Source organism: Eleutherodactylus coqui, chromosome 2 (assembly GCF_035609145.1).
Source record: "Eleutherodactylus coqui strain aEleCoq1 chromosome 2, aEleCoq1.hap1, whole genome shotgun sequence".
Classification (NCBI taxonomy): Eukaryota; Metazoa; Chordata; class Amphibia; order Anura; family Eleutherodactylidae; genus Eleutherodactylus; species Eleutherodactylus coqui.
In genome coordinates, this window is record NC_089838.1 from 114,769,259 (window position 1) to 114,790,433 (window position 21,175).

The following is a 21,175-nucleotide window of genomic DNA, read 5'->3' on the forward strand; positions in this document are numbered from 1 at the left end:
GAGGTATTGTCTCCTAAAAGCATTGCTCTATAGAAGAATAGATCAGTAATTTGGTGCCACACAGTGGCACATAGAGTGATTCCAAGTGAGCCGACATGCTCCAATATGTCATATATACAGAGCTTCCACAAAATTCATATTATTGGCTCAAAAGCAACTCACACATCTATGATGTGCAGCATGGGGAACAAACCAAAGAAAAGAGTATAACAACCTTCAGACTGGTGTGCCTTGTGTGACTGCTGCTGTGTTCTGTTTCACAGATTACTTCATGTAGAAATGAACAAGGGGTGGTTACTGCCTCACCTGCGGAAACAAGCAGACATGGCATTGTTACATAGTATGTTAGGCTGAATGAAGACAACATTCATCTAGTTCAGCCTGTTTCAACCCCTCCCTTGTTGGTCCAGAGGAAGGCAATTCCTTCCTGACTCCATAATGGCAGCCAGAGTAATCCTTGGATCAGCATTTGAGATCATCAACCCCGCTGGTTACCTAATCTCTATATCCTGTAATATCATAGCCTTCTAGAAAGACGTCTAGTCCCCTCTTAAACTCCTCTATGGATTTTGCCATCACCACGCCCTCAGGCAGAGAGTTCCATAGTCTCACCGCTCTTACAGTAAAGAACCCCTTTCTAAGTTGGTGATAAAACCTGTGTTCTTTTAGACGTAGAGGATGCCCTCTTGTTACCGTCGCAGTCCTGGGTATAAACAGATCATGGGAGAGATCCTTGTATTGTCCCCTCATGTATTTATACATAGTTATTTGGTCACCCCTTAGCCGTCTTTTTTCAGGGTAAATAATCGCAGTTTGGATAGCCTCTCTGGGTATTCCAGTCCCTTCATTCCGTTTATTAATTTAGTCGCCCTTCTTTGAACCCTTCAAGTACTGCAACATCTTTCCCATTAACGCACATATTCCCATTAGAAGGAAGTTTTAAAAACTGATATTGTACATAGTGCCTCAGTGAGGATGTAAGAAATGAAAGAATTGAAATATATTGTCAATTAATTCAGCAGACAAAAGCCAAGAATAAAAGTTCCCAACCAAACATAGAAGTGACTCAATATTCTGACACTACGCACATAACACAATGTGTACACAGGACAATATAGGAGTTTTAAACACTGAATATTAGGGTTACTCACATTGAATAGTTTTAGTAAATTGGTAGTCTTCTAGTCTGGGAATCAGATTATGCACTTTTTGTAAATCCAGTTCCTTTATGTTTGCAAGCTGTAAAGATCAAATAACAATTTGTACTTTTCAGTATAACTGAAATATTGTGAAGTAACTAAACTATACGTTCTAACCGTAAAACAATAGTACAAGTGAAGATAGGAAACTTCATCATGTACTTCACTACAGAAAGTACCTCTTTTTCCACTTATCAGCCCCCCCCCCCCACATCCTCTCTGCCTCCTGCACTGAACATCTCTAAGGCCTCATGTCCACGGGGAAAATCAGGCCCCCGCGGACATGAGCGCTTAAAATAAGAATTAACTTACTCGCAGCGGACCGGGCAGATCTTCTTTTCTTCACAGCCGGATCTTCTTTCTTCGGCCGGCGGATGTGCAGGGCACATCCGCCAGGCCGAAGAAAGAAGATCCGTCTGTGAAGAAGAGAAGAACTGCCCGGTTTGCTGCAGGTAAGTTATTCTTATTTTAGGTCTCCCGCGGATCCGGACGGCTTCCATAGGCTTCAATAGAAGCCTGCGGGAGATCCGCACGAAAATGGAGCATGTCCATTTTTTTTCATGCTCCATTTTTTAAAATTCACTTTTATTGACCATCTGCAGGTATTTATCTACCCGCGGGTGGTCAATGCATCCCTATGGGATGCGGATCCGCTGCGGAATTTAAATCCTATTTTGCCCGTGGACATGAGGCCTTAATGTTCTGCTAAAATGTGCAAACAGAAGTACACCAAGAGATCTGATTATAGGAGAGGGAAGATGGGGCTTCCGGAGAGAGAAAGGTAGAGAAATACAGAGACGTCGCTGCAGCATCTAGTAAGTTTTAGATCCCAGCCCAGAGCTGGATTCACAGCTACACTACTCAGTACTGCTATATAATTTCCTCCATCTGCTGCTATTGATTTTGAGGGTGTGCTACATAAAACGTGCTGTGCATTGTGTATTGGAGACATCATAACAGATAATCTCCACCTACTACACAGGGAAAAGAAACAATTAGAAATTGAACTTATAGAAGGGGTAAATGGCTCAAAAACTGGATACAAGTCATATGATGACCGAAATAGTGTATTCTAAAAAGAAATCTGAAAGTTTAATTATGCTTTAAATGGGTTTTGCTAAGTTGAAATTTATTCCCTATCGACAGGATAGAGGATAACCTTCTGTTCCATGGGAGTCAGATCGATTACAAGCGCTCGTGTATATCCAGCAATCTTATTAAAATGAGTGGCGTGGCAACACACATGCTCAACCACCGCTCCATTCATTCTGCAGTATAAAGGACAGCTGTTTTCATGATCGTTGGGGGTTTCAGTGGTCAGAACCCGACTGATCAGAAAGTTATCCACTATCCTGTGGATAAGGGATCATTTTTAAACTTGGCAAAAACCCCTTTAAACAGGATTTAAAATCAAAATATAAAACTGGCCATATACTGTGTTAGTAAATCAGAAGTTATAAAAGCAGCCAATGTTTGGGAATGAAGTTTGTTTTACTTACAGACATGCAGGCATTTTTCTTTTTTTTTGCAGTAATCATTTATGCAAAAGTCGCATGAAATGCATGTATATTGGTTATTGCTTCTGAATCACTTTTTTCCAGCTTGATGATAAAATTGTAATTTTTATCATTGACAGAGCATTCTGACAAAATTACAATTTCGCATCAGTTTCTGAGAAGCCAATTCAAAGGTGACAACCTTTTGTCACTTAAAAAAAAAAAAAGGATGATGGAAAAAAAACTGAAGAATGACAGAATCTCTGTAAGGAGTCAATAGGCTGTTAGCACTATTTTTTTCACCCAAAATTCAGCAAGAAATATGCTGGACTTGATCTACAGGTTTATATTGCTAATGGGTTGGCACTAGAGATGAGCGAGTATACTCACTAAGGCACATTACTCGAGCGAGTAGTGCCTTAGCCGAGTATCTCCCCGCTCGTCTCTAAAGATTCGGGGGCTGGCTGCGGCCAGGGAGCGGCGGGGGAGAGCCGCAACTTACCTGTCACCCTCGCAGGCCCCCGAATCTTTAGAGACGAGCGGGGAGATACTCGGCTAAGGCACTACTCGCTCGAGTAATGTGCCTTAGCGAGTATACTTGCTCATCTCTAGTTGGCACTGATGTTTAGAAATGTCCCTGGCTCCTGTGAATCTGTCAAGCAGCGTATATGGAGCCAGAGTACCACTCACCAATTAGACTTTGGGCTACTCCAGAGGACAGCACCCCTGGTTTTAACTATTTAACTCCTCCAATTGCATTTGGTTTTATCTGCAGGAGCCCCCTGGCTATTACCTCAAGAGTGGTCTCCAGTGGCAGCTGATGCAGACAGGTCAAAAGCATTGTAATGTGGTATCAGAGAAGCAGGCAAAGACAGAGTCAACATAAAAAGTCGAGGTCAGGGCAGGTAACAAATAGATATATAGTGGTCAAAATATAAGCCGAAGTCAGTACAGGAGAAGATGGGAAAGCTGCATGAATCAAGCACAGGTCAAACGAGGAGTCAATTAAAATACCTTAGCTCCTTTGCGGAACATTATGGAAGTAATTGCACAAGCGCTGACCAGTGGAGGAGACTGCCCTAAATAACCACAAAGTTATCTGGACTGGCCAGTGGATGGGAAAGCTGGATGCACACTCTGGCCCTTTAAGGCAGCAGTGACAGGTGCCCTAACTGTACAGATGATTCAGCGTCTGCTGCACATGACCGGAAGAGAAGGTTGAGGATATGTCGCCAGCCACTACACAAAATGTAGTAGAATCACATAAGTCACACCGGTCAACAAATTTTTACAAAAGTCATGTTACTGAAATAAAATTAGTCATTCCTTATCAATTTTTATGTGCTCAACACGAATATGGCAGTCAAAATGCAATATTGGCTCTATTTTTTTTTTGTAATCTGCAATAATTGTTTATATCACGAAATACATGCCAATAGTAATAGGCCTATGGCTCAGAGGCGTAATTTGAAGCTTCTGGACCCCAATGCAAAACCTGTAAAAGGGCCCCCAACTATAATGCTTTATAACTAGTACTGGGCTCCCTATATGGAGAAGAGAGGCCTTATGGGCCCCCTAAGGCTCCTGGGCCCGGGTGCAACTGCATCCCCTGCATCCCCTATAGTTACACCCCTGCTATGGTTAATACCTGTAAAAAATCAAGTCATAGACTACATCTTAGATCTCTTTGCCTGTCTCTTGTCCAGCTGTTCGGGTGCATCTCTGTGGAGTGTCCGGCAGTAGGCAGCCAACATGGTAGTGGACCATTTTCCCTGGTATCTTTGTTCCATGGTTGTGATATCTTGATGAAAATGGTTGCCATGCCCATCACTAGCCATACTACAGTTGTCTGGAAAGAGATCCAGACGGGAATGAAGGAAGTGGATCTTTAGAGACATATTGTAGCCAAGTTTCTGATACTGCATCAGCATGTCTAGTTCCTTGTAGTTTTCTGCCCTAACATTCCTGAGAAAGTTTGTAGACACTAGGCGAAGAGCATTCCATGCTTGTTTTGCATCACCCTATATATGAAATATCTTCAAATATATGAACTATCTATAGGAATATATAAATATGAATATCTATATAAAATATCTTCAAAATGAGAGCCAATAAAAAAAATTTCATGGTCATATTGGTCATATTGTTCAGCACACCAAGATACTACAGATTAGGACCTTTTTAAGTCAGTAACAATTTGAGTTTTGACCAGTGTTACCAAAATGCTTAAAATTGTTCAAAGCACTCATTATCCTCCCCTCTCTCCGAGTTTAAGAATTAATAAAGCCTCCTAGGACAATAATTTACAGAGGTTAGTCTGGAATATAACAATGCCCAGTAGAATCTACTTATATGTTACCTGCTTGAGGTCCGTTTCTCTTTTCTCTGTATATACTGTAATTTCAGGTCTGCCCAGTTTTATGAAATAATCCATAGTAAAATTTTGGCTGAACTTTTTGAATTGATTTTTCTTCTTAGCGGCATACTCATGGACATAGAGAGAGTCATTGGTGTCACCATGTAATAATGTTTTGCCTTCTAACTCCTTTATTTCAGTAATCAGATGATGTTTGACTGAAAATACATTCATGCTAAAAGGAAAAAAAATGGAATGTGCATAAGGATTTTAGTGGTTAGTTGAACTAATTACTACAGTAGTAAATACTTGACGTTACAGGTCCATAGATAGCATTGCACTACTGAGGGCTCCTGCACACTGGCGAGAGCGATATTGGGTTGTGATTGACGGCCCGATTTTGCTCTTGCACTGCTTCTGCAGCCCTGGATGCGAGGCGTTTCCGCAGGGAAACAGCCTCCCATCCCAGCAGGGATGAAGGAATCTCCTGCTGTGGCTGTCACAGCAGCGGCAGGGGATAGTGATCTTCTCCCATTGATTTTAATGGGGCCGACTCTCCACGACAAGGATTTTCGGGGGGGGAAGGGGAATATAAGCCCTACCTGAAAAATAATCAATAAGTGTAGAATAAAAAAAAAAGATGTAAACAGTCCCCGGCAGCGCAGAAAGTACAATAAAAAGCGCCAAAAGGGCGCGCCAAAAAGTGCAACCTTCACTGCAGAAAAAGTAGCACTATCGTGAGCTTTTTTGCGCTGACACTCGTGTGAGGCTGCCTTAAAACAAAGACTGTGATGATGTAAGAATGCAGTGTAAGTTTACAAAAGAATTCTAGAAATGTATTTACTAGAGATGAGCGAGCGTACTCGGAAAAGCACTACTCGCTCGAGTAATTTGCTTTATCCGAGTATCGCTGTGCTCGTTCGTGAAGATTCGGGTGCCGGCACGGAGCAGGGAGCTGCAGGGGAGAGCGGGGAGGAACGGAGGGGAGATCTTTCTCTCCCTCTCTCCCGCCCGCTCTCCCCTGCTCCCCGCTGCGACTCACCTGTCAGCCGCAGCGGCACCCAAATCTTCAGGGACGAGCACAGCGATACTCGGATAAAGCAAATTACTCGAGCGAGTAGTGCTTTTCCGAGTACGCTCGCTCATCTCTAGTATTTACCCATTACTCCGCAAAGTACATCAATTCAAGGTTTTCACAGAAATGATTGTTTTTCTTTCCTTGCTATTATACATTCCCTAATTCTGTTACAATTAAAAAACAGGATCTTACAAATTAACTTTACTATTCAGCAATGTATAAATATAATAATGAATGATTGTAAATGCCCATTTTGACACCACGATTATCGCTCAAAAGCCATTATTTGAGCGATAAGCATTGCGTCTAAACGCGCTGCCATTGTGCTCTGTTCGTGGACTATTCATTTATTGGTGTTTTCAATGACTATTATCAGCGCCGCAGACTGATTTTCTCAGCGGGCGGCTCTGATAGTATTCTTTCAGCTGGTATCCTGCTCTAAGTTCTCAGCGGGACAACAGATGAAATCTCAGAGAACAATGCAGCTGTTTGCATATACAAAACAGCTGCGTTGTTCTCGGAGCTATTGCAGCAGCTAATTAGCTACTTAGAGTCATGCAAAGATGTTCACTCAAAACTCACTCAAACTGTCGTTTGAGCCATTTTTGAGTGATTATCTTTCAGTGTAAATGGGCCTTTATTCTCATCCCTCATGCCAATACTTGTATCATTGATCATCTGCATATATGTCTGTTTATATGAGGAAATACGCAGTTGAACAACAAACGTTTTTTATGCTCACATTTGCTCACTTGCGGCTGATCGTTGACCCTTTGACATGGCTCGAAGATCAGGGAAACCGACACTTGTGCCATATTGGTACATGTAAAAGGCTCTACACATACACAAATCATCAATAAAACTAAGTGTCCTTTAAGGTTGCAATTACATGAGCGCTAGCAGCTGCCAGTATCCCTCACATTTTCCAATAACTGCCAGTCTGAACCAGCAAGCACAGGTGCAGCCTTGCAATTAGCGCTATTACAGGAGTGTTAACGGTGCTTGCGTAATAGCAGCCTAAGAGCTCCTGCACACTGGCGAGGTCGATATCAGGCTGTTATTCACGGAACGATATCGACCTTGCAGTCCTGAAGACCCCTGGATGTGAGGCGTTTTCACAAGGAAACCGCCTCGCATCACTGCGGGGGTTCCTTTCATCTCCACTGCAGCTGTCACAGCCATGGCAAGAGATCACAATTTTGCAGTGATAATCCACAGCATTTCCACCAAAAATAGACTTGCAGGAATGCTGCCTTTCAATAGGTGGCGCTGCAGAGGTATTCTTCCATCTCCCTTATTTGCATATTACCCAAAGGAGCATGAATGGCCTTATAAATCTTCTCACTCACTCACCTTCTAGGTGCTCTCCCTAAGGAGAAAAGATAGCATTCCTGACCCACGTCATAGGCCTCTCTCTAGCCAAGCCAGAAACCTACTGATGAGGGGCAAAAATACTGAACAGTGGAATATGATTTTACTAGCTATGAAACAGTAAGGCCTTGTGCCCATGGCCAGGTCGGATTCCACCTGCGAAATCTCGCAGCAGAATCATACCCGGTGCCCCCCAGAGACCCCATACTTACCTCTCTGGATCCGCGGTGAGAGTCTCTGCCAGTGAGCCGGCGTGCATGCGCAGCGCATGATGCGCCAGCGCTGGGTGGTGATGCGATTTCCCGTGATTCTTCTGCTGCACTCACAGCGCAGAGTATCGCAGGACGGACAGCTTCCATTGACTGCAATGGAAGCTGTCAGCGCGATTTTCTGCGATGAATAGGACATGCTGCAATTCTCTCCTATGAGCAGAAAAATCGCAGTTGATTTCCGCTTGTGGGCAGGGGAGAGTCTGTTAACTTAGCATGTCTATGGACAACCATTGCTGCAGGATTCGCGTCAGGTGTCTGACCGCGAATCCCGCAGTGATTATCCGTCCTTGGGCATTCGGCCTAAAGAATCTCTTACTACCGGTACTAGCTGCAAGCAGCATTAGTGTTAGTCTCTACATCTGTCTTCCTCCTCCTGCCTCCCCTCCATAGACTTCTATGTTCAGCATGAGTCATCACCCTCTTTCACTTCCTGACCTTTGTCATGTTATCTCTATTGCTAAAGATGGGCATCATTTAACAACAGGCAGTGGACAGCAGATCAGAAGGATGGGATATGCCTAGTGATCGGCACTTTAGAGGGATTTTTCAGTTAAAAATACATGTAATTTTAGACAAATAAAGTGAGTTGCACTTATGATAATTATCACATTGACTATCACATAAGTCCAAGTTATTTGAAAAGTTAGTGACTATTTAGGTAATTTAGGGAAGTTTATGAAAATTGTCTAGAAAAAAAAAAGCCTTGTCTTTGCTGTCCATAGAAACTAATCACAGTGTAGCTTCCATTCTTCAAGCGCAATACAAGAAATTAAAACTGTGCTATGATTGGTTGCTATGGACAACAAAGACAGTTCTCATAAATCCCTGTCCATTATTCACCAACATGTGCTGACTGAATCATTTTGATAAATAACATCACCGGCCATTTAAACTGAACTCTGAATTCATAATTCAATGATATTCTTACGGTTTAACAATAGGATAGATTGATTGCTGAGACGTACAATTTGGAGCAATCCAGTAGAAGTTGTGCTTTCAACCGTGTAAGATTGGCTTCTTCAGAAAACACAGAGTCTGATTTGTTCTGCTCCATTTTGCACAAGTAGAACAAGAACAGCTCCTCAGAGACAATCATGATATGTGTGATGAGACGTTTGTGAAGTCGCCGCTTCTCATTTTGCGTTAATAATCCAATGCACAGAACATCTGGAATGTTGGACCAGGCAACCTTCACCTCACCGAGAATGACATCCTCCTGTAAGTGCGAAAAATAAAAACGGACATATACAATAAAAATAAGGCTTCACATCAGCATTTTGATTTATGTTTTTAATGCATCTGTGTTCCATCACCCACTGACTATAATGTAGCAATAAAAGGAAGTGTGCTTTCCGTTTGATTTCCATTCCTTTCGCGGAAAAAATTGTGCAGAAGTCTGTGTTATTATTTTCATTTAAAAACTGGAAATCAAGAGTAAAGGAATTGATAACTGCAGCTCAATAAATCCCACTAAATCAATGGGACTAAAAACAGTACCATTTGGTTCCATTTTGCAACTCCCTGATGGAAATGCAAAATGGAAATTAAAAATGATGATGTGAACAAGACCTAAAGCTTGTTCTTTTATCAGTATGCGATTGGAGTATCAGTATGTGAAATAGAACAGAGATTGGAGCTGCAGGAAGATCATTTGCTTATTCCCTGTGCATTCTGGGAAGAGAAAAGAATCACTGTAAGCTGGAAGATTGTCGCGATAAGCCGGGTCTAACTGCTCGGAGGACATCACAAACTGCATGCCGTTAGGCGTGCGAACTTCACTATCGGTAGCAACTTCACTACAATTCTTGACATTTGGAAGTGGACATCATCTGATAACATGGAAAAGAAGAGGATCCATTCGGTGACCTGCAACGTATGCTATATGTTTACAGACCTACCAGAGGAAAAGCCAAGCTTCACCTGCCAGAAATGCAAGCTTGTGTCTCTATTGGAGGAAAAGGTGCAAAGTCTTTAATAGCTACATTAAAACGTATTAAGGAAGGTGAATTTTTTCTTGACTAGAGTAGAAGAAAGTCTTCAAAATGTTGAAGGAAAAGAAATGTCCAGTGTAGCTGTAGAAGCAGAGAAATGGAAGCATGTGACCCAAAGCAGCAGGAGGATCGGAAATCAGCCAGCACCCATACTGCTCGGGAACCGGTACCAGGTTCTCACGCAGGGGGGCCTGGTACTGGTGAAGCAGTGAGCATTTGATGATACATATTTAAGTATAAATCTGAAATCGTTAATATACCTTCAAATTGGCACTGTTTAATGGTCAGGAAATAACTGCAACCTTATTTCCCAAAGCATATGACCTTAACTCAGAAATATGGCATGTCAAACAGCAAAGGGTTATATGCCACTGGCAGGCGATCACTGATCTTAAACTGTCAAAAATATAACAATTCTACAGAAGAGAAAACTGCACATATTTTCTAGCGATTTCACCCCTTTTCTGGGGAGGTGGAGATTGTATGTGCTGATATGTACAGAGTTATTGCAGCCTGAAATACCCAAATGATTAACCCCTTTTTGTAGACATGCATTACTCTACATACATAAATCTGCTGAACTTCTGTTGACACAGGATTTACTGCTGAGATTTGGTGTATTCTCCTTCTAATAATTTCGCACAGGACATCAGCAGAAATAGTACGTACATCCTTCATGAATGGGGCAATTGAAGCTCCATATTGCTCATCTGCATAAACATAAAGGGCACAAATTAATTACATATATGAGGATAATTACAAATGTATAGTTCAGTGTGGTTCAAGAAAGTAGTTATATTACAAGGAAGCTGACTTAGTAATAATGCTATTAATCTACAGAAAACAATTAGGCAATAACTAAAAATCGTAGTTTATATTGAAATATTATATATTCTACATTGGAAATGAAACACCAAAGATGTAAAGTTATGCAAATTCAGGAAGTAGAAGGTGTTGCTAAGATGTGCAAAAGTCTTGTGGTATATTTGTGTGATGCCTCCTGTTCATTGACATGCCAGTAGGGATGAGCAAGTATACTCGCTAAGGCACTACTCGCTCGAGTAATGTGCCTTAGCCGAGTATCTCCCCGCTCGTCCCGAAAGATTCGGGTGCCGCCACAGGGCGGGGAGCTGCGGGGGAGAGCAGGGAGGAACGGAGGGGAGATCGCTCTCTCCCGCCCGCTCCGCCCCGCTCCCCGCCGCAACTCACCTGTCAGCTGCGGTGACCCCCGAATCTTTAGGGACGAGCAGGGAGATACTCGGCTAAGGCACATTACTCGAGCGAGTAGTGCCTTAGCGAGTATACTCGCTCATCCCTACATGCCAGTTATCGCCACTTGTGGCAACCTAGGAAGGATAGAATCCTTGAACTCGGAGACCTCAGTTTATCACTCTGATCGCTATGCACATAGGCCGAGGTGTCAGCACTGCTCAACACTGCATGTCCCAGTGGCTGGGAGAACAATGGCAAACTCGAATGACAGCAAGAGGTGCACAGAGGTAGACTTCTGCACCGACGAATAGTCAGATTTAAAGAATGACTATCATGGCACAGAACAAGATGACAATGAAAGCTGGAATGGGGGTCTATCCTCTTCAGCGATTAGTTGAGCTTTTGTCTCAGATGCAATGATATCCGGAGATAGGTCTGAAGAACATGTGGACAACGCCATGAAGGGGCCTTCACGAGGGAATGTCACACCGGTCCTACTCTCAGGATTCTGGTGTGAGATTACATAATGTACGGTAGCTGGACCCCTCTAGTCTTCATTCCAGTTTAGCGTTATGTTGATTTGGCTGTGGAAAACCAGTAGTCTGGCCATTTCTCCAAAGTGTCCCAGGAGCCGTTTTTCAACACGGCAACACCAGGAGGCATGTAGCTTGTGCAGTTGTGAGCAGTGTGCGAGGCATAAATGTGCTATCATGCCCTGCAGTGTCTCCAAACTTGAATCCCATTCAGCATATGTGGGAAGTTATTGGTCGTCAATTGCACAGGGAGCTGCCAGCGGCGCATCTTGATGATTTACATTCCCAAGTGCATTCAGTGTGGCAGAACATGCCTCAGACAACCATAAATAACCTCATTGACAGCATGCCAATGTATATATGAGTGTTTGTATTTTTGCACATGGGACTCATACTCGATACTGAATAAATCGAGATGTTTAGAATATTTTGTTACCATTTTTCATTATTGGCATATCATTAACATGTCAATTGATGCTGCGATTTCCATAATTCCACAAATTTTCCTTATTATTGTTTCAATTTTACTTTTGCAGAATGTATTCTTTGCTCCTCAAATGCAATTGCGCCACCTTGAGTAAAAGAGGCGATGCCATTAGCCCACCAAGTCAGTACTAATTTAATGTTTATTTGCTTAGAGCTAGAAAGTAAAAATGTAAAGGGGGTACGTTTTGTTCTTCACCTATAATATTGACTGACTAGAAAAGTATGATGAACTTCTAGAAAGTATAGCACAACAAGCTTGGCTTTTTCTGTAATCCCAGCTACCTCTTCATGAAATCACACCCTGGATGCGAGGGCCAGAGGATGCCTCACCAAGTGAGATTGGATCGAGGGATCTGTGTTCTCAATATGGGTGTGGGTCCCAAATCTATTAGATGTATGATGAGAATACCCCTTTAAATTTTCAATGACTAACATGATACCCAATCTGATAAATAAAAAAGTACACATCATAAGTCATGCTTCCCATATGAGATAAGGATGAGGATAGGACAGGAGAAGCGAGGAGAGCTAAGGGTGAGTTAAAGGTATTGGAATCGCATTCAACCCTTTCCAATCCATTTTGTATCCTGGTTTTCCTAGGGGTCTTACTCTTTTTCTGCCATTATACAACGGCGCTATCTGCTGGCTAAAGCCAGTACTGCATGAGGTGACATGTTGGATAGGCTCCGACAGCAGAGAGGCTGGCAATATACTGTAAGAGAACCCCAACGGATGTCTTCCAACATTAGAGCTGTACAGCCTTAAATCATATTGTCCTCAAACGTCAGACAGTGGATTGGAAAGGGTTAACATTGCTTAGTACTGCTGTATAGTGTCTTCTTCATGATGTTATGTGTGTGTGTGTTACAGAGAATGTGCAATGCATAGAAGACAGCCGGCTCCTCCCACCAGATCACAGAGAATTGCAGATACAGCCTGCAGAGGGGAAAAATTGGGATAAATGCAGGATACAAGTCATATAATGGCCAGACATAGTATTAGACATCATTGACACACATGGCAGTTTATTCGGAAGAGTTATCTACAATGTCAGGTACGCTTTAAAGGGCTTGTGCCAAGATATAAAGTTATCCCCTACCCACAGGATACGGAATAACTTTATATCTTGGCACCACCCCTTTAAAGTGCTCATAGGCATCTGTATGAAACTCACCATTAAAGGGATTGTGAACCACATTCTCCTTTAGGTTAATCTTTTTTTCTGTTAAATCTTTCTGCTTGTGACTGGTATCTGTAATAGCAATGGCAAAATATTTTATTTAATTGATATAAGCAATTAACCAACATAAAATGGTTTATATAATAGCTACTAGAGTATTTAAGGACATTTACATATTTAAATTGTAATTCTGGCAATAAATAATTTTCTAAAAATGTGTGATTTGTAGGAAAGAGTAAAGGCTCATTTACACGGAGCGATGAACACTCAAAAATCGCTAAAAAGCGATCGTTTGAGCGATAATTGCTGCATCTAAACGCGCGGCCATTGTGCACTTTTAGTACACTGCTAGCTGATTGTTAAATTCAAGTCAACCTAACAATGGTTATGCAATCTTATCAGGATCGTGCGCTGAGTTCTCCCCAAACTATAGTAATCTTTGAATAGCTTAAAAGGGTTGTGCCAAGAGCACAACTCCTGTTCATATGCCCTGTTTGGACTTATGAGCGTCATAGAGCAGCGTCCCCCTCTTAGTACCGTCTCTATGACCCAGAACCAACTCCCATTCATGTGCAGCTTATGCCAACCTGGTATTACAGGAGGAAAAATCATGTGAAAGGCTGTTCTGTAATACTATGTTGCAGCAGGGGAAAGGTGTGGCTGATTGCCCCAGGTCCTGCATTCTCAGATGGGTTGTGCAAGTTGGCAAACATCTGTAAAATATGCTGAATTTGCATAAGGGGAAATGCGATCAAGTTTACAGATAAAAATTACAAATTAGAAATCAGTGTTATTTAGGCTATTCACTAATTACTGTAATTTTTTCAGGCGGGGGGGACAGAATCATTTTAGACAGCAGTGCTATGTCAGATGTGATCATGGGAAGAGTGTGCATCTCTCAATTGCAAATTTAGGGGAAAAAATCCTTCTGGCTAAAATTGCACATCGATGACATCATGAAAGTGAGGTTATAAGAGGCAACGGTACAAACCTTTCCTCTCAGATACTGTCTGATTGGAGAATAGGGTGAGAGGCTGCAGGACCTCATTGTACAGCTGATACAGTTTATTGCAGTCCAGCTTCTGGTTTGTCTCTGAGTTGTGTTGCTTCGTCCATAGAGATCTGACGTTTCCAGCATCTTTTACCATGTTATAGATCTATTTAGAGCGCTTGACAGTTCTAATCAGAGTCTGCAAATAAAACACATTGCTGAGAAAAATCTACATATTCCAAGGCTTCAGGTCTGTTCTGTATATAAACACCTTTGAAGACTGCATGCCATTATACTGAAAAAATACACAATGTTGTTAATTTTCTTATGTCATCTGAATACTAAAAATCTATTTGTAACGTACCGTACTTAAGGGAAAATTCAGACAAAATGATCATAGCTAGAGTTGAGCGAACGTACTCTGCCGAGCTTGATGTTCGAGCATTAGCGTACTCGATGGTGCTTGTTACTGGAACGAGCATCAAGCCATGTTCGATCCTGCCCCAGTTTTTGGCCCCTCCCTGCCGCGACACAGTGCGCGTCATTGGCAAATTTTTTGGCTGGCAGGAAGGAGAGAGAGAGAACATGAACCAAGGAAAAAAAAAAAGCTTGGCACCCGGCGTCCCACATACAAAAATGCTTGAGTCTCCCATTGTAGTCAATGGGGTTCGTTACTCGAGTAGAGCTCTCGAATTTTACGAAAAGCTCGACTCGAATAACGCGGACCCGAGCATTTGGGTGCTCGATCATCTCTAATCATAGGCATATCATTGATGAGGGCTGGACAAATCTCAGACCAAGTTAACCAGTGCATTTTGCTGCTTATACCAGGTTGTTTTCTATTGAGTCAAGATGAGCGAGCACCCAAATGCTCGAGTCCGCGTTATTCGCCTTGCTCCTGTAGCAGTAAAGTCTATAGCAATTTCTCCGACCATCAGAGATACATGTTAGACAACATCGGTGATGTCTGTGTACTGGGACCACTGCGGATTTCTAGAATGAAAAGGTTGCTTTAGTGCAATTCATTAAGGGGATTTCTGGTTTATGTAAAAATTGAGCATTGATAAAAAAAAATAATGCACCAAAATAGAAATGTCAGTTTGCTGTAAACTCGGCATGCAGTTATGTCTCTGCAGATATGTAAATGGTTACAATTGTGGTCGGATTAGACACTGGGTCTTGCCACCAGAGGTCATAAAAGTGCTTCCCTGGTTGCCCTATAAAAGGCTTTCGGAGGCTACTGTTGTGCAATGCACCTCTTCTTGAAAGGTCATTGACTACTAGACGTGACTCTACAACGCACTCAAGGACATTTTGCCCAGTTAATAGAATTTGACAGGGGTGCATCATTGGAATGAGAGAAGCAGGATGGTCGTTTCAATGAATTGCCCGTCATCTAGTTCAGAGGTGTTGGGAGCAGTGGTTACATGAGGGCACATGCACCTGGTGAACAGACTGTAGACAACCCCGATGGACCACCAGTAGGTAGGATGGTTTACATAAGCAGATCCAATAGTTTAGTTATCCACCATCCAGTCACAGGTGGCACCTTCATTATAGACCCCTGTCTCGTCCCGGACCCTTTCCAGGCGCTTAGCAGAAGGAAATTTGGTGTCATGGCCCCCATTATGTGTCCTACCATTAGCACTCCAACACCGTTGCCTTCGTTTACAGTGGTGTTGTGGACGAGAAACCTGGACTGGAACCGTATCGTCTTTAACGACAAATCCAGGTTTGGGAGTCAATGACAGTTGTGTTTGAATATGAAGGCCTCATGGTGAGCGCTTCAATCCTGCTTTTCCTGTGGAGTGACACACTGCCACCACTGCTGGTGTGATGATTTAGGGAGCCATTGCATATGACAGTTGGTCACCCCTAGTAGAGGTACGAGGGACAATGACAGCTCAGTGATATGTTCAGGACATCCTACAGCCACATGTGTTGTCTCTCATGGCGGCTACCAAGAGGCATTTTTCAGCCACACACACAGCAAGAGCTTGCCAGGAATGTCTCCACCAGGTTGCCACACTTCCTTGGTGTGCCCGATAAGGAGATTTAGCCCAAATTGAGCATTAATGGGACCGGCTGGGATGCCAGCTTCACCAGCCTAGTAGTGTGCAGGATCTAGAGGCCCAGTTGCAACATCTGTGGGCAAATGTGCTGCAGGATAACATATAGAGCCTCCATGCCCGACCGTATCTCATCATGTATCCAGGCTAGAGGCGGCCCAACAGGGTACCAGCGCCTCCTCTGAATTGTACAGTTTTCTGCAATAAACTTATCCTTTTGCTCTATGATTGTAATCGCTTTCATAGATCATCATTAAATTACTAGGGCAAGATCAGTCAAAAAAATCAAATTGGCAATTAACTGGTTGGACCACTAACTAATATATGGAAAAAATAAAATATAACTTTTATTAAATAGATTAAACAGTGTCTAATGAACGAACAAACATACAAATATATATAATAATCCCCCAAAGAATGAAGGATTAAGCTACACCAAAATCGATATAAATAACCCGAAAGGGAGAAATGCATAACACCTCCAGGTTATATGATATAAGTGTGTCACATCACTTTCCCTACATCAGTTGTTATGGGTCATGCACTGATGGAGAAGAATATTAGGTTTATGCGTCCTGACTGGATAATCCCAATGGACGCTAATACATCTTGTTTCGGCTGCCACTAAGATTTTATTTGGGATGTATTATTTCATGGTGTATGATAATATTCTTCTGGATTATGATAGTTCTAATTTTATGGTCCAGCGCATTTCGCTCAAAATAAGCTCATCAGGGGCTGCAATAGCCTGCAGTAATTATCATGCAAAAAAGTGCTATAGTGGCTTCAACGTCGGACACAACTATGCAACCTTTAGATAAAGGTGTAAGAAGACCTCATTAATAATAGGGAAGGGCTTACTGAGATATAGCAATATTGCCCAAATGTAATGCCACTCTGCAGCAAATATATGTCATCCAGCCGTTTTACCAGGGACTTTCAATATGTGGCTACATTGAGGTCATTTGATCTGTCTCAATCCTATAATCCTAAAGTGAAAATTCACCAGTCTCTTTCCATCTCATCCAGAGACTGACCCCGATCGGGTACCCCACTTGTTATAGAGTAATAAAAGACTAACTTAAGTGCTCAAATTGGCTCTGTAACCCCAAGGGAGAGCAAATACTCCCCAAAATAATATAGCACTTGCTAAGATGTTAGACTAGCTCAAGTGAGAAGGCTGGCTAAATAGCCCTAGAGAAGGTGAAGATAAATATACCAAAAGAACAAACAGAGAGACTGACAGTCAAGATGGTAGTATTCATGCATTTCTCCCTTCCGGGTTATTTATATTGATTTTGGTGTAGCTTAATCCTTTATTCTTTAGGGGATTATTATATATTTGTATGTTTGTTCGTTCTTTAGACACTTTATAGATCATCATTACACTCGCATATATAAAGTTTCACTCGATTCCTACTCCTTCTTGGTGCATTACTTTTTTGAGTGTCAATGAGTGTATAATTAAGTTCTGCAACTAAATAGTTTTGCGCAGACAAAATGCATGCATTAAATACAGAAATATGTATGAGCCCATTAAAATAAATAGGTTCTATTCTCTGCATATTGCTCAAATACATCCGAGTGAAGGCGCCCTTATACTGCTGATGATACAATTGTAGCAAACTCTCAGCAATAAGGCTAGAGCTACATGGTGACACAAGTCCCGGGTCATGAAGATTGCAGTCTCGCACTGCGACGTTGTCTACTATGATACTGACAGCGGCATTTAATTCCCCTGAACAATGTGCAGGGGCCCCTTACTCCCCCTCTCCCCCTGCGATGAGATCACACGGAGCCGTGCAGGTGTCATGGCAGCCAGGGGCCTTCTAAAAAGGCTCCAGGGCTGTCTTGACAGAATGCCTATCAAGCCGGCCCCTATGGGGTGGCTTGATAGACTGCCTGCCCGATCACAGTATGATGTAGTGCTATGGCATTACATCATACTGCAGAAGCGTTCAAAGCATTGCTAGTTCTGGTCCTCTGGGGGGGGGGGGGGGGGGCTAAAAAAAAGATAAAAATCAGAGCAATAAAGTTTTACTAATTGTTAAAAAAAAAGTAATAAAAGTTTAAGAAAAAAATACCTTTTGCCATATTTACAATAAAAGAATCTAAATAATAAAATAAAAATACATATTTGATATCGCTGCGTCCGTAAAAGTCCGATCTATCAAAATAATGCATTATTTACCCTGTACAGTGAACGTTGTCAAAAAAAAAATATAAATAATAAAGAACGGCAGAAATGCACTTCTTTGGTCACCCTGTCTCCAAGAAAAAAAGCAATAAAAAGTGATCAAAAAGCTGTATGTATTCCAAAATGGTACCAACGCAAAATACAGGACGTCCCTCAAAAAATGAGCCTGCGCACAATTATGTCGACGAAAAAATTAAAAAGTTATCGTGCGCAGAAGATTTAAAAAAATTAAATGTCTTTCAAAAAAAATAAAAGTAGCACAGCAAAAAAAAATATACTATATAAGTTTGGTATCATAGTAATTGTACTGACCGATAGAATACAGTATCATGTAATTTTTGTTGCAGTTTGTGCGCTGTAGAAACAAGACGCACGGCAAGATGGCGGAATGTTTGGGGTTTTTTTTCTTTGTTTTACTCCAAGTAGAATTTTTTTTTAAGTTTTTCAGTACATCATATGGTACATTAAATAGTACCAGCGAAAAATGCAACTCGACGCGCAAAAAAATAAGCCCTCATGCAGCGACGTTGATGGAGAAATAAAGGAGTTACGATTTTTTAAAGGGGTGAGGAAAAAACGAAAATGGAAAGAAAAAAAAGGGTCGCGTCATTAAGGGGTTAAAATACATGGCATGGCCCTCGCAGGCTGTGTGATCTGTGATGCAATATTTCCTAATTAAGGCTTCCTGTCCTCTGACGTGACTGAGGATCGCCATTGCCCAGAAGTGATGCCAGGCATTTTTGAAAGAAAACCGCCTCGCATCGGCGTGAAAAACGCACGTTGGCAAGTAGGAGTTTCTCCGGCCGATATCGCGCTCGCCCGTGTGAATGCAGCCTCTCTGGACGTCTTGCAGCCATCAGGTCGCTGTGCTGCCATCAAGCCTAGTAAACAGTGTAGAATGCTAATGTCCTTGCAGCCTGATCAGCTCCACAACAGGGAGGCTTGTGCACAAGGACAGAAAGAGGGGTTTAGGATAAAAGCTGGAATTGTCCCCCAAAGTGGAGGCTGGGGGTGGATGGAGGGACGCAGGTCACTCGGTAACCGTCCCGGGACCTACCTGTTGTGTAGTGCGGGCCCTGGTATGCTGCCAGCATAGCAGCTAAGCAGCTGACTGCGCCGGGATTGTTGCTAGGCGACGCCAAACACAGGCTGGAGAGGGAGGAGGGCTGCGGGCGCCGCATGAAGGGAGCAGTCCCCGGTGCTGCAGTATATACACAGCGCTATAGCGGGGCTGCTCAGTGTATATAGAGGAGTACAGCGCCTGCTGGGAACGGCAGCCTGTCTATAGGGAGAGGGAGCTGTACACACGGTGTGCGTTACCTGCTGCCCCGGTCACTATGGGGAGCAGCCATGTGCAGGACGCTCTACATCAGCGGACCAAAGGCAGCTATTTCCAATACACTGAATACTGAGGACAAGCCAACATGGCGGTCTCTTGCCCACTGGCTACTAACTCTTCAGAGACGTCCGCAGGCATTTCTTTTATTCTTAGTGCATCTAATTTGAATATTTCCCAGTCAACAACATTCCACACAATCCTGTGAGATTAGATGCAGTGAGAAGCAGATGAGCCCCATTCTCACGCATGCGAGCAATTTTGTTTTCTACCGCAGCGCACGGCAATGCGATAAGCAAATCGCTGCATCACTCATTGCTTTCGGTGAAACTGGCGGCAGCATCGCACGGCGGCCTTGGTGCACGCATGTGTGATGCGAGGTCTTCCCATTGCTACAAGGGGGCTTCGATTTAAAAATACCTTACATCCATGGGAATAGCGCATTTTAACCCCTTAATGACATGGCCTATTTTGGTGTTGAGGTTTTAAAATACCAATTTTTGGTATTTTTTCATCTCCATTTTTCAAAAGCCATAACTTTTTTATTTTTCCGTCGACGCGGCCGTATAAGGGCTTGTTTTTTGTGTGGTGAACTGTAGTTTTTATCGGTGCCATTTTTGGTTACATAGACTACATTGTAAAACTTTTACAACTTTTTTTATGATAGTAGGGAGAGAAAACGCATCAATTCTGCCATAGATTTTTTTTTAAAGCGTTAAATATGCAGCATAAATGATACACTACATTTTTTTCTGAGGGTCGGTACGGTACAAAGATACCAAAATTCTTACTTTTTTGGGGGGGGCGGGGGTTCCACTTTTCTATAATAAAAACCCTTTTTGTGGAATTTTTTTTTCTAAATCGCTGCATTCAAAGCCCTATAACTTTTTTATTTTTCCATGGACGGAGCTCTATGAGGGCTCATTTTTTGTGAGAAGAGCTGTAGTTTTTATTTAGGGTACATAAGTTTTTTAAAATCACTTTTATTGCGTTTTTTGGGAGGCAAAATGCTAAAAATTAGCATTTTGCCTCAGTTTTTGTGTGTTAGAATAAAAAGCATGCTTGATTTATTGTACGGGGCTTTACGGACACGATTATACCAAATATGCTCTTTTTTTATGTTAACATGAGAAAAAGTATAAAAGCCTAAAAGGGTGTTTTTTTTTAACATTTTTAATTTTTGTACATTGTTATTTTTACACCATCTGTATCCCTCTGAGGGACTTACACCATACCACCGATAAGGCATTGCAGGACTTCTCTTCTGCAATGCCTTATCGCTTATTACAGCCATCATCGGCAATGGCAATACAGGCGTCCTGTTGCCATGACAGCCAGCCAGGTTCTCTGCGATAACATCGTGAGAGTCGGCTGAAGTAACAGAGGGAGTCCGCTCCCTCTGCGAACC

General features: G+C 42.4%; 1 protein-coding gene across 1 annotated transcript in view; it reads right to left on the reverse strand.

Moving 5' to 3' along the window:
• The window catches only part of CCDC87 (coiled-coil domain containing 87), a 71,454-nt gene extending 51,906 nt beyond the window's left edge, over nt 1-19,548 (reverse strand). Inside the window, exons 1-8 of the mRNA XM_066591387.1 lie at nt 19,489-19,548; nt 14,166-14,364; nt 13,169-13,246; nt 10,331-10,473; nt 8,738-8,988; nt 5,055-5,286; nt 1,152-1,239; nt 215-306 (exon numbers count right to left, since the gene is read on the reverse strand). Of these exons, the coding sequence (XP_066447484.1) occupies nt 215-306; nt 1,152-1,239; nt 5,055-5,286; nt 8,738-8,988; nt 10,331-10,473; nt 13,169-13,246; nt 14,166-14,322 (1,041 nt within the window). The 5' untranslated portion in view covers nt 14,323-14,364; nt 19,489-19,548. The remainder of the gene's footprint in view (nt 1-214; nt 307-1,151; nt 1,240-5,054; nt 5,287-8,737; nt 8,989-10,330; nt 10,474-13,168; nt 13,247-14,165; nt 14,365-19,488) is intronic.
• Nucleotides 19,549-21,175: the final 1,627 nt, after the last annotated feature.